This window comes from Ascidia mentula, chromosome 1, assembly GCF_947561715.1.
Source record: "Ascidia mentula chromosome 1, kaAscMent1.1, whole genome shotgun sequence".
NCBI classification, from domain to species: domain Eukaryota; kingdom Metazoa; phylum Chordata; class Ascidiacea; order Phlebobranchia; family Ascidiidae; genus Ascidia; species Ascidia mentula.
Genome location: NC_138566.1, coordinates 7,714,455 through 7,732,013, shown reverse-complemented (window position 1 = coordinate 7,732,013; position 17,559 = coordinate 7,714,455). Strand labels below are relative to the sequence as shown.

The following is a 17,559-nucleotide window of genomic DNA, read 5'->3' as shown; positions in this document are numbered from 1 at the left end:
ACTACAATGCTATTGTTTGAAAATGTGACACCTTATAGCCTATATTCAATCCATGAAGTCTCTTTGTTCTGTAGAAACCATTCGTTCTTTTATTTATAAATGTTGGCCAGAATGCTTGCTGGCTGGGGAATCTGTTTCGCTAATCAGACGGACTTACGGTGGTACTGAAGGCCTTTGTCTAATATTTGCGCAAACCTGTGCTAGTGATCGTGTGACCTTTGATGCCAACTATTGACAATAACAATGGGGTGGACTACAATTCAAAATGCCGTTTTCTTTGTTTTAAGATATGTGCTATTCACTTTGTTGTTGTGTAATATAACCCGAAAAATACCCTTTTCATCGTTGTTGTGTAATAATACCCTGCTTGACCTTCAACAAAACAAGAAACAGTCACAAAAGGTCATTATTAAGCCACTATTGGAAGTCTAGTTTGGTTTCTGAATTCTACCTTGGTATGACCTAGTAGTTAACAGAAGCCGGAACGCCCTTCCGTGTAGAAGCTAGTGGCTATGTCCCTAATTGTTAACTTAACCAACTTTGTTTTCTCATTTTACGAAAACTTTACCCAATCTTCAAACACTTCCAGCCCAGATGCGTTGTTTTTATCTAGCCTACATTCAATCAAAAACATCCCAAATATTTTTTTCCTTGCACAATTTTTATCCGACCGGAGAAGAACAGTTTTGGCCTTTACTTTACTGTATGGCTATATGTTCCAAAGTGTACATCAATGTTAAGATTTTCATTAATAACCACGATAATTGCAACCAAACAAATTCAAACGCCACTGCTGTATTAATTAGTGGAAGTGCAAACAACTTTTTATCCTAAAAAGCACCCAACCTCCCAAGCAAGGAACATTTTTTTTGTAAAAAGAGTACACAGCAATAAATTTACATGCAGTAGCTTTTCCTATTTGTCAAGAGCTTAACGGATATACTCATTGAAACAATATACACAACCAGTAGGATAAGACAGTGCTGTTTTACATGGTTATAATTCCAATTTTCTAGAATGGTTATAGCTGTAATATATTTACACCGAATTCCATCACTTTTTTACAGGTTATTCTCAATCATCTGTTTCAGTTTGGCTTCATTCGCACCACTGAGCCGATCAATCTGTTAAGTGTACAAAAGAAAGGTTTATGCAAGCCTGTACAAAAAATATATATTTCATTTGTGTTAGGTCTGAGTACATCACAACCTGTAAACAAACCATCAGGAAAAAAACAACCAAAAAACATGAATTTTAATTGATTATACTATTATACAATATTAAAAAAAGTATATACATGCTGACCTACAACAACAAAAACAAGTGAAATCTGGTTTGTGTTTTTACATTTAAAACCAGTTGTGATCATATTAATGCAAGTTGTGTATTTCAGTGTCAGTATAGTTAGATTTTGTAGAAAGTGTGAACCAAATGCCTAGCCATAAATAGCCACAGCTAGTATTGTGGTTTTTGTAACAATAATTAATAAAATTATACATACAAATATGCAAATATGGATAATTGATTATATACGTTTACATAAAATGGAAATTGACCAGCTGCAAACACTGCATTCACCAAATTGCCCCTGCAACATCATTTCACGAATTGGCATTTAAACAGTACCGGTATACTTGTGTGTTTTGCCCAAAGTGGCAAATTAATGATGTGGTGGTAAAACACATTAACAATGTCAACACTGTGTTACATAAATCAATAGCAGGTCTGTACACCACATTGGAAACAAACATGTTGATAAACAGCATTGCTGTGATTTTAACTGATACAAATTCATCAATTCTTTGTGTTTGATTAAAAAACTTTAAATGTGGACCTAAAGGACAAAACAGAATGAAGGTAAAAGTAGGTGTTGTATATTTAAAAAGTTTAAAAGTTACCTCTTTTCCATTCTTTATGGCAATAAATGTGGGCATACATTCAATCTTATATACCTCTGTGATATCCTGAAACAAGTGCTGGTGTTTAATATTGCTATGCATTACAAACTAGTTTTTGTAAAATTTAACCAAGTTTCACTCGCTTGATGTCCAAATAATTATATCAACAATTCCAATGCACATTACTGTTTCATGCAATGGCATGATTGGCAGTATCGCCCCACTTCCTGTGCACATTATATCAATTGCAGTAATAAGCAAGAACATATTTTTGAAATATATGCTGCTTTTTAATCATTATGTTTCATTTAAACACTGTTGAATTTATGATGTTTTCCATCCAACAGTGTTCTTTCGTTTGAACCATTGTGTAGATTTACCTCGCTGTCATCAACATTCACTTTTAAAAAGCCGACTTGGGTAAAATCCTCAGATAGTTTCTATAAAGTAGAAAGCGATAAATAAACTTGAAGACAAGGCACATATATACAGACAAAATATATTTAGGCAGTAAAACTGCTTACTTCAATAACAAGCATTTCCACAAAACAGTAAAAGAATTTAAAGTTTGAATCTTTGAGGCAAGAAATTATCACTAAAAAGTAGACAGAATACAACTCAGATTGAAAATTTTTTATTTGCACAGGATTTTTTTGGTGTTTTTTCATATATTAATCTGTTAGTTTATGACAAAATTTCACATGTTTGGGCTGAGGTTTTTCATGTTGAAATTTTTTTTCCAATCTTGTAAATATCAGAGGTTTAAACCAGCTATGCATTGAGAGTTTAACTTGGTTGATTCAGATTTGGTTTATCTAGCACTTTGTTTCATTCACATAACGCAATTTTTAACCCAAAATCTCAGGGTAATCTGAATCTTCACTAATTTTGAATGAAAAATTGTTTGTTTTTTATCCTGCTGAAGTGGATCACCCTGTTCAACCTTACACCTCACACTTATATAACTTATATCAAACTTAATTTGAGTGGATTAACTGCATTCTTGCTTAAGTGCATTGTGCTCAACAACATTTTAACATCGATTGACTAATGGCCATTAGTGTTTCGTGAATAGCATAACAGTCAATTCATCCAATTCCTTTTGGGTAATTAGTGCTTAAGGTTAAAAACAGATTAGGTGTTTTTTTGTATCTGCATTCAATTAAGGTGATTTTTACTAATGAATTAGATGTTGTTAGGCCTAAAACTTTGGACAAACTGGAAGTCCAGAACAATTAATCTGGCAAAGATTAACAGAGTTTTGCAGTATCTAAATATTGATATATTTAGGTGATAAAACTTGTTTAGGCTAAAAACAAAAGCGATATAATTACCACAAATTTAGGTGCAATCACTTTGCATGGTCCACACCAGTCTGCGTAGAAATCCACCATAAAAAGTTTATTTGCATCATTAGCAATCTCCCCATTAAATTCTGCCTGTAAAAAACAGGTAACATAATTAACACCCTGTTTTGTTGCTGAAAAAGTTTCAACAGCCAGGTGAGATAACTTACCAGGTCTTTCACTATCTTCACCATTTTGACTTTGTTAGAAAAGTTTTCTTACCGACTTTAAAACAATAGCCTTTAGATGCAGAAGAAAACAATGCAAGTTATAAATCAAAATGACTACGGGTTAACAAAAATTTTGAGGGAAAAAACAATTATTACTATTACTGTTGCATAAAATTGGTTTCATCAAAGGGTAAAATTATACAAAACTCGGCAGTACAATGTACAACATGCGTTTGAATCATTTTGACAACACCATCCACAAAAAATATAAAAAACAATGCTTGGAAATCGAATTAAAAATACAAACAATATTCTCAACTGTTGTTATATATCGCTGTTAAACCAGTTCCGCTGTGATAAAAGTGGCTTCATTTTATCTAGAATTTTCTTAGTCCCTCTCCGCACGTACTACACACGCATGAAAGGACCTACAAGACTGCTGAGTCATGCTGAGAACCGGTACTTCAATTTTTCAAATTACATCAATGATACGCAAATTCAGTAAGCAGAAATTTTTACACTAACCGTACTCGGCAAGGATTGGATTTTGTCAGGAAATTGTCATGGTTAGGGTTCAGATTAGAGTTATGTTTGGAATCGCTACCAACTCGGAATTCTTGTCAAATGTCAACATGTCCACGGTGCACGTACACCGAAATACACCAATATATGGTAAAATGCATGACAAGAAATCTATTTCTGGAAGGTTTAGGCCTTTACCAGAATATATTTAAAAGAACAGTTATACTTAAAACGACTCTTCCTGTTATTCATCAGCACTTAGGCCTACCACACAGTTTACATCAATCCAAACGGTTTTTCAAACAAAAGTATTCTATTAACACCGCCAACTAAAGGTGAAAGCCCCAATTACGTTTACTAATATTTTACTATCAAGAATTGTTTGTAATGAATACACAAACGCACATAAAATAACTTTTTGCAACGCCCAGAGGACTTCTACCAACAACGAGTTTTCAAAACTTGCTGGTGTGAAATTATTTCCCTTCCAATTTAAATTAGATTGATCTTCTGGCATAAAATTAACGACTGTATTCGTATTTTAATTTGTAAAATCTACAATATTCCCTTCCTCTTGTGCACATTCCGCGAAATCCTTTATGACGTCACTGGCGCGAAATTTAACATTTTCTGCGTCAGGTTGCTGCTATTGAGATGAGAGCTCTAGTTTTGTATTGTTGTTCTGATTTGAGACCTAATCATCACTATGACGACATTTCTGCCTCATGTTCTGCATTGATTTCAACAAATTCATACGTCATTTGCAATTAAACAAACAGCAATATGCGAAGAAGCCATGCTCCCAGTCAGTTGGCCAGAAGAAATCAGTGCCCCAAAGACCAAGACGATTTAGATTATTGTCATAATAACAAGGAGAGACAAACCAAGAATGATTTTCATTCTCTTCAGTATGTTTCTCCATTCAGAAAACCCTTGCATGTCCTGTCGAATGTGCAAACTTCCAATGGCAACAACAAAAGTTCTTCGCAAGTTAAATTACCAGATCATGTCTCACATGAATCATTCATCAAAAGCATACTTTCCAAACCTTTTAAAATTCCAATACCAAATTACAAGGGACCCCAAGGCGCAAGAGGATTAGGCATAAAACGTCAACTTTTGAGAAAGCCCTTGCACGACCCATTTGAGGAAAATGCCCTTGTTTTGTACCACCCTCCAGAAATTTCTGCACATGATGCTTTAAAGTTGGACAAATTAAAGATTCCTGTGCATGTTGTTGTGGATCCAATTTTATCCAAGGTAATATTTTCCACTAAGTTGTTTTGTGGTAAAATGAGGTCAGAATTACCTACATTTTTGTGTGAATATTGTTCAAGATGGTAATTCCTAATGTGAAAAGTAGACATTTATCTTCATCCTGATGAAAAGTAAACATTTATCGCCAGGTGCTGCGCCCTCATCAACGGGAAGGTGTGAAATTCCTCTTTGATTGTGTCACTGGTAATCAGGTGCAAGGGTCACATGGTTGTATTATGGCTGATGAAATGGGCTTGGGAAAAACGCTGCAGTGTATAACCCTCATTTGGACTTTGCTGAAACAGGTAAATCAAAGTTAAAAAAAAAATGCTAACTAATTCCTCTTACATTCTACCTCTATAAACTAATCCCAAAAGTATCACCCCAGATTATAAATAATTGATTGATTTTAAAATGCAGGGCCCAGAAATGATTCCAATTATTGACAAAGCGGTGGTAGTGTCACCCTCTAGTTTGGTAAAAAACTGGGAAAAAGAGGTCAACAAATGGTTGGCAAATCGAGTTCATACATTGGCCATTGATTCTGGATCCAAAGATCAAATTGACAAGTATAAAAATTACATGTATTTTTTATGCATACAATTGTACATGATGCAAAAACAGTTAACTTTATTTATTTATTTCTATTGCTGCTTTAATTTATTTTTAAACAGTTTTGTAGATAAATATTTTGAAATTAATATGAAGTTTCCACTTGTGTCACTAAATTGCTGGAATAACGCAGAAGCAATACCATGCTTTCGCATAGCAAGGCAGGATATTTTAGATCTTGCTTGAACTTGTCAGGAAAAGTGGCTGATCCAGCCTATCTACAATGCCTTGGCTGCGAAGCCTTTAAACCTTTTTGTTGGAATAATGTTCATTTTCTGAAGGAATATTTTTTAGAGAACTCAATCGCTTCATGAGCCAACATGGGCGAAGAGTGGCAACTCCAATCTTATTTATCTCATACGAAACATTCCGTTTGCATGCTCGAGTTCTGCATCGGGGGAAAATAGGCCTAGTTATATGCGATGAAGGCCATCGGTTTGTAAACTTTCTTTTTGTATGTATGTTTTTTAAATTTGTAATACTTAACTTTTGCAATAGATTGTGTTAGTCTCTGGTCAATAATTGCTGTATTACTATGTAGCTTTCATGTAGTTATTTCACCAAAAGTGCACCAGTAATTACATTAATTAACTTCTGTGACACCTAATAATATTTAATACTTATTAGTGGATTCTGGGAATCATTCCCCGTTTCCACCTTGTGTATAATTTTACAACAATCACGGAAACATTAATTTCCAGCCTAAAATCAGCCTGTCTTGGTATATAAGACAAATATATTTTACATTTAAGAAAAAGCATCCTCATATTATTCGTGGGTTCAAAAACTTGATAAACAATAAAGGTAGTTTTTTTGACCAGGTTGAAGAATTGCGAAAATCAAACATATTCAGCATTAAGCAATATCAACTGCGAACGTCGAGTGTTACTATCTGGAACCCCCATACAAAATGACCTTTTGGAATATTTCAGCTTAGTGCACTTTGTCAATGCTGGTATGTTGGGGACTGCCGGTGAATTTAAGAAAAAGTAAGCATGTACTACTGTACAAATAATTGTGTGGAAAAATGGGACAAACCATAATTTGTAAAATTATAATTTGATAACAGATTTGAGTTGCCCATATTAAGAGGTCGAGATTCTGCTGCCACTGACCATCAGAAAGAAGCTGGGGAAGCAAAACTGAAGGAGCTTGTACAGTTGGTTGACCTTTGTATAATTCGAAGGACATCTGATATTCTTTCAAAGTATGTAGCAGGTTTAAATTTGGCAAAAAGACTGTTAGAAACAAATGGTCAATAATTAGGCAGGTCTTATGAAAAGTTTGTCGTTTAAGTTTTGTTGATTGTAAAGCATTTTTTCAAAAGAGGGGTTTCTACTGCCTAATTTAGATTTACACAAATTATAATACCAAGACAATTTGTAACATCTTTTAAAATCAACTTTTTTACAGATACCTTCCTGTAAAGACAGAGTTTGTGATATGTTGTCCACTCACTGATTTGCAACAGAAATTATACAACTGTTACATCAGCAAACAAGATTTCACAGCAAGCTGCCAGTCAGCACCAAAAAGGAGGAAGGGTGAACAGGGAGGTGTTTCCGCCAAGGGACTGTCTGCAATAACACAACTAAAAAAGGTTCCTTCATTTTCTGATGTTTATTATTGATTTATCGATTAGGAATGTTCGTTTCATGGGATTTTCATTAATGTAAAATACGGAAAGGTGGACAGTGGTGGACTTTAAAAAGTGTTTCTTTTGCAAAAAAACACTGTCCAGTTGGTGCAATTAAAGTAACAACAGCAACGAAGGTTTCAACTGTGCATTGAATAAGCTTTTTATGGTAAAAAGGTGCAGCCAAGACATTAAACAACGTGGCAAATCTTGTTGGCCAAAGTATTAACCAAATTTTGTTAGCAGTTTAACATTTATTGCAACTCGTGCCATGTAATGTACATATTTTTGTAATTTTTGTGCAGCTATGCAACCACCCTGCTCTAATCCATGAGAAATGTGTGATGCAAGAGGAGGGATATGAAAATATGATGCAACTCTTCCCCCCTGGCTTCACAACCAAGACCATACTGGTATGTGTTTTAGTGAGCTTTAAAGTGCAATATATTTAATCAATGTTTTAATTGATGTTTGTTTCGGACCACTCAGAGTGCTAAAATAACATATGGGCCAATTGTTCATTCATAATAATGACACACAGGTCAAAGGTCAAGACTGGATTATATGCTTGGCTTTGAAAATGAAACCTCAGAGTAAAATTTAATTCTATGTTTGATTTAAGTGAGCTGCAGATCGAGCCACTGTTTCGATCTATTAGGCCTCATCAGTGCAGTTACGTGACTATTGGTGTTCTTGCACACCTAACGGCCATGCAAAGACTATGCGGTAATAGGTGACCTACTAGGTCGAAACAGTGGCCCTGTCTGCAGTTCACTTAAAACATATTATTGGCCCCTATGCTTCCATTTTTATTATTGCAACTTGACTATTATGTGTTTCAAGCCGGAGCTTTCGGGGAAGATGCTGTTAGTGGATTACTTGCTCGCTTTGACGAGATCCACAACCAGTGACAAGTTTGTTCTCGTCTCCAACTACACGCAAACCCTCGACCTGTGCGAAAAGTTGTGCAGACTGCGCAGGTTTGCCTGCAGTCCAGTTTTGCTTTCAGTTTGAATAGAGCCAGAAACACCACCGTGTATTTAAACTATAGGTCCAATCACATTTCCAAAATATAATATAAAATTTGTTCATTGGTGAATATGCATATCATAAACAAGTTACTTGCCCATAGTATCTAAAAATACCCAAATATACAGTATTGCTTGTCCATAGCGTAGTGACGTAACTTAAATACTATTACCCATACCTCTTCCGAAATTAAACGAATGCCGCAAGAACCCCCAGAGGGTTTTCGTCTCTTTAAAAAGTGAATTCTATAGTGCCCATAAAAGCTCTTTTTTAGGTACTTGTTCGTGAGGTTGGATGGCAGTATGTCGATTAAGAAGCGGTCGAAAATTGTTGACAAATTCAACGACCCATGTAGCCCCGAGTTCGTGTTCATGTTGAGCAGCAAAGCCGGAGGGTAATCACCACTTAATTGTTGATGGTTCTCAGTTAAACAAATTCTATAAACTGTTGAACGCTACATACACTGCAACCGGGGTGTCTAGCGGCCTACGAGTCAAATCTGTCCCACGTTGATTAGACTTTTCAGATCAGCCAAAATTAAAATTATTTTGTATTTTACAAATAGTTTCTTCTGTATTGCTATAGGCTTTTTTATTTTAGGGGGGTTTGCATCTTCTTTACGCGAAATGTATTAAGAACCACAACTAAAATACATTTTTATCTTAAAACAAGTCGCAATAAGAGTAACACTGCATTTTTCCAAAGTTGCGGCTTAAATCTGATTGGTGCAAACCGTCTCGTGATGTTCGATCCCGACTGGAATCCAGCCAATGACGAGCAAGCAATGGCACGTGTTTGGAGAGACGGTCAAAAGAAACCGTGTTACATTTACAGGTAATTGTTTTTCGATCATTAGTTTTTCCTTTAATTTAACCAGGCCACCTAAAATCCTTCCAAATATTAGTTCAACGCATCTTGTTCATGTGCTAAACGTTGTTTTTTTTTCATGTGCACAATGTTGTCAAGAAAATGTGTTTAAAGTCGGCTGCGCTTTTATAAGTTTGGCTTACATGTACAAATATAAAAATGACTAACCTCAACCCAATGCAGTAAGTTTTTAAGCTGCTTTTTGCGTTTCTCGTCAATAAACCGGACATTTTAGGTTGCTGGCCACAGGAACGATAGAAGAAAAAATCTTTCAGCGTCAAGCTCACAAAAAGGCCCTGTCGTCATGCGTGGTTGATCAAGAGGAGGACGTTGCGCGTCACTTCTCACGTGATCAACTGCGCGACCTTTTCACGTCTCAGGAGATTGATGGGGGCACGACCAGTAGCAGCACCCACGACAGTCTTAACTGCAGAAGGTAAACGTCATCATTGTGTCTGTTCAAATGCTTGGTTAACTTTAAATAATTGGTGTGCATATTGCAAAATAATTGGCTCCCGAGTATCTTAACACCTAAAAGTTGCTTTTTGGCGGTAAGTATAGTAGTTTCGTCTTCTCTTTATAAGCCACGAGAGGGTGTGTAGGCGGTGCGACATTACAAGACCTATAAGAGTCTGTGGGGCCAACGTTTGCTATAAAACTGAGGATTTCTACCGCAAAACTTGGGTCCCTATAGGCATTATAATCTATGGGGATTATAATCTGATGCGATCTCTAGAAAATAGCTTCTTGTACCGGCGTTTTTCCCTCTTAATGACCCTCACTGTAGCATCACACTCCTATGACAAAGTTTAAATGATCTAAACTTGATCGAATGCGCAAGGACAAACAACATAAATTTGTACATATTTCAACACAAGATACATTACTAGGTGTGTCAACGGCATACAGACAAGAGCACCGCCACCCGAAGCTGATTGCAACTCCGATCTTTCCAACTGGCATCACTGCTTCACCACCAAAGACATACCTGACCCAATTTTGAAACAAATGTGGAAGCAATCGGGCGCAACATTTGCTTTTTACCAAAAGTCACACGTGGAACAACGACAAACCGTATGATGCACCTGATGTTCCCCGATTCATATACTTCAAATAGTTGTTTTTGTCGTGCGACTTTTTTTCAATCACATGACAACTTCCTTGCAATACAACAACAATTTTATCATTGCCAATATTTTCAGTCCGGCGCTGTCGGTCGCGTAAAAGAAAGTTTACCGAACTTGTTTATTTTGTGAGAAGAAAAGGTTGCGAACACTAGATCAGTTTGAAAATGTTGTTTTGTTTGGAGTTATTAGAAGGTGCATTCGCACAAGCGCGATTGTGGAGAAATTGTTAGTGTGTGTTTTGTTAACTCCAGATACTATTATAATGTAAGTAAGGGATCGTGCCCAAAATATCATAGTCAACAATATAAAGTAATATTTCACATCTTTTTACTTGCGGAGAAAGTTTTAGTGGCATTTATGGCAAATTATATGTGCGTATTAATGTTAATTGCATATATTTTTTGTTTGTTTCAAATATACAGGGTTTTGCATTTTTTGTATGTACATCTGAACAATGAAAAGACAAGCAGATCCCTACCCCAGAAGTGGTAAGTTTTCTTTAAGTTTTGCTTTCTATCAAGTAACTACTGTTTCTGAAATTGTCCTATGGCTGCATATTCATTACCACATATTATCACTGATTTGCAACATAAAATATTTGAAAAAGGCCTATGCTGTACTGAACTGTATCTCATGCATAAGCAATAGAGCCAATAATGTTTTTTTTATAGTGAGCTGCATTAAATGAATTGAATTGAAATGAATCAAAATTGTATGTTAGGTTATCTAAAAAAATCAACTATGTTATGTATGTGTGTCAAGCTTGATTGCAAAAAAATGTCGATATATCCTTCTAATTTTGCCAAATTTCAGGGATAACCTCTGCATAAGCAATTAGCTGATGCATTAACATATGAAAAATGTTCTGATAATTATTCTTCACACAATTAACGATCACTGAAATCATTTTTTTGCGCAAATTACAACTTTCCAGTCTTGGTGTCAAGTTGGTTTATAGCCAGATTGAAAAAATAAGTATATTATTATATATGAGGATTTAACGAATTTCAAACCATTTAATAAAAAGTGTAATGTACACAGGAAAAATATTTATACAAAGGCATTAATATACAAAAGATTTTGGCCCTGCGTAGTGTAATTTGCTGAAAAAGAAATGTCCTGAAATAACAGACTGTAATTCATTTTCTTTTTAGTTGGCTTTTATGAACCCAGAAGGCGGAGGAAGACAGGATGTACTTGTGATGAGAGCTATGCAAAATCTCTTCAGGGAATATGTAAAGTTATTGCATTGGTAATAAATATTTTTTAAAATATTGATAGTTGTCAATATTTTAATGCACCGAAATCTTAGTTCAAATGCCTGATTTATTCAGTAGTAACAGGTTTAGAATTACTCTTGAAAAGACATTATTATATTCTAACTATTGTATATAGATATGTATACACATTTATTGGAAAGATGATTACACTAGTTACAGTCTGAATTAATTTGCAATCACAGTATACCATGTAACAATATGTTTTAAAATCAAATGAAAATATACGTTTATACTGTATTTTTGGTATGTCCAAACTTTAAAGTTTTCACTTCACAGAAGCTTTTAAAGCAACACTGTGTAAAATTTGATGGAAGTGAATCACAGATCCAATAAATATATTATATGTATATATTTTTTTGAAACAATCTAGGTAACTTTATCTGACATTAGGGTGTTCAGAAGCAATTTCTCCCCAGACTAGTTTTGCCAAATTGTGAGGGTAGGATATCAAATTTTAAGTATACGGTTTAAGTTGACTTGGCTTTGGTAAAATAAAATTAGCTTGTTTTGGTGTCCCTTTGTCGACTTCTTTGCTAAGGTTGTATGAGACTTTACATTCTAGTAATATCATACACAAACGTTGACATAGACGGAAAGGGGACATGGGCCCTCCCAAATGTTTTGGTTAAACATTTTTAAGTTAGTGTTTAGGAATGTCTAATTTTAGGCCTAGTTTTCATGAAAAAGATGGACCAGAAAGTGTTTATTTGTTATATTACGAACTGTGGCGGATCTAGGGGAAATTTATGAAATTCTGCTATTTTAGCGATTTAGCAATTACATGTATATAAATATATTGAACTGTCTTGTTCTTGAATATGTTAAACAATGAAGTACATTGTATTACAATTACACCAGTTCAAACTTAATGGCACATTTTTGTTTTTTTACATTTTTGATATCTCATTTAAATGTTAAAGAGTTCCCATATTTTTGGGTCTTTGTAACAAGGACAAAAGCTTGAATAAGTAAAGCAAAGTGTCAAATTCAAAACTAGTTCCTTCACCTATCGAGTGATTTGAAACCTCTTGTCACAATGGTGCCCAACTTAACGCTTGAATGCTTCACTGAAGCGAGCCATTACGTCACTTTAAATCCCCACACTCTCTCCAGTTATCTCTTTGTCACAGTTTATATTGATCAATACATTGCCTTCTCACTGATGGCGCAAGTAATCTAAATTTATCTTTATTGCTATCAGGTGGTTGGAGCTTTAACTTTTATCATCATTGGTGCTTCTCCCTATTGGCGACCCATTTTTGTGATAGAAGCTGTGACATGGCCTTTCCATGTGGTGATGCTCCTAACAATATGTGTGTGGTTAACCACCCTCGCCATGTATGGACTATTCCTGAGTGGGCAACACCTGGAATATGGGCATGTCGCCTGGCCAAGAGTGGTATGTACATTTACACTTTAGCATCACATGATTCAATCCAACATCACAATTTTCTCAAAGATTGTCTAATATTTCAGTTTCATAATGCTTAGGAAAATACTTAAGTTTCAAGGCCGAACAACAGATATACTGTACTAAAAAGTATGTGCCTGCACAAGCAACTCAATAATAAAATAACACAATAATTAAACTAGGCCCAAAGGTTATTACACGTTCATTGCAGATGGCAGATGTGTGTTTGTAAGCTTTATACAAATGTATGTTACTTGTTGGAACAATTTATGTAAAATAAATGTAACAACCGCAATCTCCATAGCAATATAAACCTTACAAACATGTCAATATTTTAGGAATTACAGTACAACATTGCTATGACTGTGATTATTCTAATCGCATCCATACTTGAAGCAGCCAATGTGTGGAGATGGGATATGTCCAGAGGATTTTCTTCATCCAGTGTTGGGCAGTTTGGGGCATCTTGTTAGTATTGTATTTATTTTTCTTTGTATCTTTTGAGTAGATTAGTTTTTTATTAATTGGTTGATCCCATTTTGTGGAAAACTGTTGACAGACCCCATGTTTGAAATTGAAACTTTTGTGAGATAAACAACCAACCTAATGTATGTGAAAAACCATTGTGACTAGTTCAGAATAATGTAGCCCAACAAAGAATAAAAATGTATTTCTTTTTTGAATTGCATGTTTTCTTTAAATTTTGTTTTTGCAGCCCCTGTGAGTTTTGTTTTAAGAAATCTGAGGTCATTAGCAGTATTTTTTTTTATTGTAGCATTGTCTGGTTATGGATTTCGACCTGGTATGACGTTTAGCCAGTCCCTTAACTTCAACTCCTACTGTACACGCTATCCCAATGACTGCCAGGATTACTTCTCCTTGCTCACTGGACATAACTCCTATTTTGGGAATCACATTTTTGCAACGGTAAGGTGTTACCAAACCATGTACAACATCTGATGCAATGTGTACATTGGACAAAGAGCAATACATGTTTAAAGGCGTTTATGTGTTTAACAAAATTTTATTTGATGCATATTTGGAGCCAAAAAAATTGCAAACAATATTTAGTTGCAGCTTACACAATTCATATTATTGGCTCAAATTTGGTTGATATATTTAGTATAAATTTTTACAAATGTGCCTTTTTTTTAGATTTTATTATTTTTGTTGCTCATCTGCTACTTGGTTGCCACCTACTTTGCGTTCCGCACATGGCGCGTGTTCAAACGTGACATGCGCAAAAACCGTGATCCCAACAAGCCTCTGCCCAAGCCATCTGCTTGGGAAAGGTTCCGTTACCGAATGTCCGAAGTAAAGGTTCCTACAACAGATGATGTGCGCGATAGGTATGTAACTGTGTTGACTTAATCATTTCACTTGTGCTGTTTGCCGAGATTTAATATTGTTTCAGTCAACATGGACTGTCACTATAGCTTGTTTATAGAGAGCAAAGTTCTTTGTAGTAAATCTGTTCTGTGTGTGTTTCTAATGGAATCCCAATCGTTCATGACAGTATTAATTAAGCTTTACAATAAAGACCAGTGGATTAGAATAGCCAATGGACACAGAAGTATTAAAGCATTCGTAACATGTCAATCAGAAGCATATTTGCCTTACCTTGGCATTCCAAGTTACTTACTCCCAAGACAAGTTAAAACGATGCTTTAGTTATTTTTTGGTTGTCATTTTCTAAACATTTGCTCATCTTTTTCTGGTTTTGGAATTGCAGGTTCTCCAAAATGGTGAACCGGAATGGTGGGGAAGCAGTTCCAGGTGATGATGTTGAAATTGGAAAGTATGTCCCGGGAAATCCTGCGCCACCAAGTTACTATGAAACGGTGGAAGAGAAACCACACCATGCCAGGTAACGTTTCCAACTGTCATCAAATCCTTTGCAGATTGTTCAGTGAAAGTAACTTTAACACATGGTTAGTAATTCCAAAACGTTCCACAAATTGTCAGTCATTTGCTTTCCATCTTGACTGTTTTTTTAATAGAAACTTTATATTAAATAAGTGGTTCTTAGCCGGTTGGGAAATTTCCGACTAGTGGAAAATTATAGGGTTGTACGTGGGTAATTAGTCGGCACCGAAATATACACAAGTAATTTGAAAAGGAATGTTATGTTCTGTATTCATTGTGTGTTGTACGCTTATTGACAATTTGTCATGCCATCCAGTCGACAAAGTTAAAAAAAATACAACAGATATAGCGAAAATGTCACAACCAAATTCCTAGTTTAAAAATTAAAATACTAGTGGAAAATAGGGATTCTGTTCAAACTAAAAATGGGAAGTAATATAAAAAGGTTAAGAACCAATATATTAAATGATGAATTGGCAACTAACAGCTATAGTTACTACTGGTGGTATCTAACACACAGTTTCTTCTGTTTAAAGCAGGTCCCATTGCCGTGTAAATTTATTTTGCATTGTCTTGTCTTGGCCCATTTTACCAAATTGGATAAATTGCTTTTCAGTAGTGGCCTCAGGCTATGCGACTGTGTGTTTTTGTGGTCATGTGCTGGCTAATATATGGCGATTGAACTCCTGGTTTGCAGTTTTGCCTTTATTCTAGCAATGTTGATTACAAGTTTAATTTGAATGCTATTATTTCAAGAATGTATGTTTTTTTGCTTATTTGTTGTAGTGGTTATGGTACATGTTGTTAAGTGTAAATATATTATTGGATTGCATTGAACAGTATTTGTTATTTTCAGTTCGGTGTTCAGCGATGATCACAAATCTCATCGTTCCCACCGATCCTCCAATCACAACAGAAGATCTCGTTCCTCTTCTGGAACGCGAAGACACAAAGATGATCATGAAAGTGAATACAGAGGCTCCTCCAAGGAGTCGCACAGTGGCAGAAGGTTTGAACACTTATTTAATAACTAACTGTGTTTTTATGTGGTAAGACTGGCTCCCTGATTGTAGCAGAATACAAATTTTTTCATGGCTTTCTTAATGTTGGGGTAATAATGCATATGTGACTAAACTGGTAAATTATTGGTAATCATGTATGTATGTAAATATGTTGCACTGCATTTGCATTGACAGACATATCACCAGCCTTTAATATGTTGATATAGAGTGTTACCAACTGGTCGTTGGAGCATTCCTTTGTTCACTCAACTGTGTCAACTTTTTAAGTGCCTCTTTCACTCAAGTGGAATTAATATAATAGCATGTCCCAAGTTGCCTTTTAATAACACATGAAAGTTTATTTCACTGTTTATTGCTTTACTAGCAAAAACTTTTAATCTGTTTGTTAAACCTGGATGGTTAAATGTTTTTAATAGGACAACAATCTCAAGGTAAATTCTTGCCTCATTTCAGATCAAGACAATCTGGTTCAGAGTCACGTTCCACCAATCACCGAAGCCACCGAAGTTCAGAAAAGAATCGTCATGACGATGATGTTGTTGCACCCGTAAGTCTGATCCTTACTTCTATTCCTTTGGTTTTTCTCATAATAAACATTTTGTAAAAGCACCCTTTATCATGTGTTAGCTTGGTTTGTAACATTTGAAACTTTGCAACATGTTGTAAGATTGCGAAATCAAGCAGATAGCATGAAATCCAACACTAGCATATTAACTTGCAACTACTCAAATGTGTACTGATGTATTTGATCAAAAAACACAAATCTTTTTAAAATTTTCTCAAAAAACCATTTTTTTCTTTGAGTTATAACTATGCACATTATGATACAGAACAGTGACAAGGCTTCCAATTCAACATCACCAGTGGCATCGGTCATGGTCTGATTTCAACTTGTACCATATATGCACCATTTTAAAATCCTCGTTGGCCTTCCGTTTGTGCCAATTCCAGGTGTTGGTCAGTGGTTGCCTGTCAGTCTATGAACGGTATTCTTTGTCATGCAGTTCGTACCAAACTTGCAAACTATTCCATTTTTGCATTGTGATTTTATTTGTTTTTGTCATGAAGAAATGGTGCCTGTTACAATTCGTTTGAGAGTGGGAATTTTAACCTATATGAGATATTAATGTACTTTGGTTTTATTCACTAAGCCTGCGTGTACCTTTTTTTTTAGCATGATGTTCATACCATTTTATACTGAACAACCGGTGATTTTAAGTGTCAAACGTTTTCTCTCTAGCTGCAGTGTGATACTGTGGTACATAAATTCATATATAAGTTTTCTCTGTATGTACTGCCCCTGTTAAACGTTTTAACTTTAATCAAACATTTCATATATTTCCTTTTTTTCCTCGTCAGACTGAACTGTCTTAACCTGAAGACATCCAGCATTGGTTCTTTTGTTTTGTGACATTTAAACACATAAAACCCACCCAATCTGCACACAGAATAAGTTGGCGTTTTGTCCTTTATGTTCATATAACTATACGTGGGTGTAACTCTAAAGCATGTCTAT

General features: G+C 35.3%; 3 protein-coding genes across 3 annotated transcripts; 2 read left to right on the top strand and 1 right to left on the bottom strand.

The window, feature by feature from the left end:
* Nucleotides 1–779: 779 nt before the first annotated feature.
* Nucleotides 780–3,574, bottom strand: LOC145908874 (thioredoxin 1-like). The gene is made up of 5 exons (XM_082996200.1): nucleotides 3,415–3,574; nucleotides 3,233–3,337; nucleotides 2,279–2,338; nucleotides 1,899–1,964; nucleotides 780–1,124 (listed from the first exon to the last, which is right to left on the bottom strand). Exons 1-5 carry the CDS (start codon nucleotides 3,436–3,438, stop codon nucleotides 1,062–1,064), a joined length of 318 nt encoding a protein of 105 aa, XP_082852326.1. The 5' UTR covers nucleotides 3,439–3,574; the 3' UTR covers nucleotides 780–1,061.
* A 1,067-nt stretch (nucleotides 3,575–4,641) lies between these two features.
* Nucleotides 4,642–10,417, top strand: LOC145896350 (DNA repair and recombination protein RAD54-like). Its single transcript, XM_082985096.1, has 13 exons — nucleotides 4,642–5,196; nucleotides 5,343–5,498; nucleotides 5,614–5,762; nucleotides 6,100–6,240; nucleotides 6,627–6,794; nucleotides 6,875–7,012; nucleotides 7,219–7,405; nucleotides 7,747–7,854; nucleotides 8,285–8,421; nucleotides 8,745–8,864; nucleotides 9,176–9,304; nucleotides 9,573–9,773; nucleotides 10,228–10,417. Exons 1-13 carry the CDS (start codon nucleotides 4,720–4,722, stop codon nucleotides 10,415–10,417), a joined length of 2,301 nt encoding a protein of 766 aa, XP_082841222.1. The 5' UTR covers nucleotides 4,642–4,719.
* A 237-nt stretch (nucleotides 10,418–10,654) lies between these two features.
* Nucleotides 10,655–17,072, top strand: LOC145899113 (uncharacterized). Its single transcript, XM_082987834.1, has 11 exons — nucleotides 10,655–10,728; nucleotides 10,887–10,952; nucleotides 11,619–11,716; nucleotides 12,946–13,143; nucleotides 13,494–13,623; nucleotides 13,931–14,082; nucleotides 14,311–14,504; nucleotides 14,888–15,022; nucleotides 15,878–16,030; nucleotides 16,497–16,590; nucleotides 16,874–17,072. Exons 2-11 carry the CDS (start codon nucleotides 10,919–10,921, stop codon nucleotides 16,925–16,927), a joined length of 1,242 nt encoding a protein of 413 aa, XP_082843960.1. The 5' UTR covers nucleotides 10,655–10,728; nucleotides 10,887–10,918; the 3' UTR covers nucleotides 16,928–17,072.
* Nucleotides 17,073–17,559: the final 487 nt, after the last annotated feature.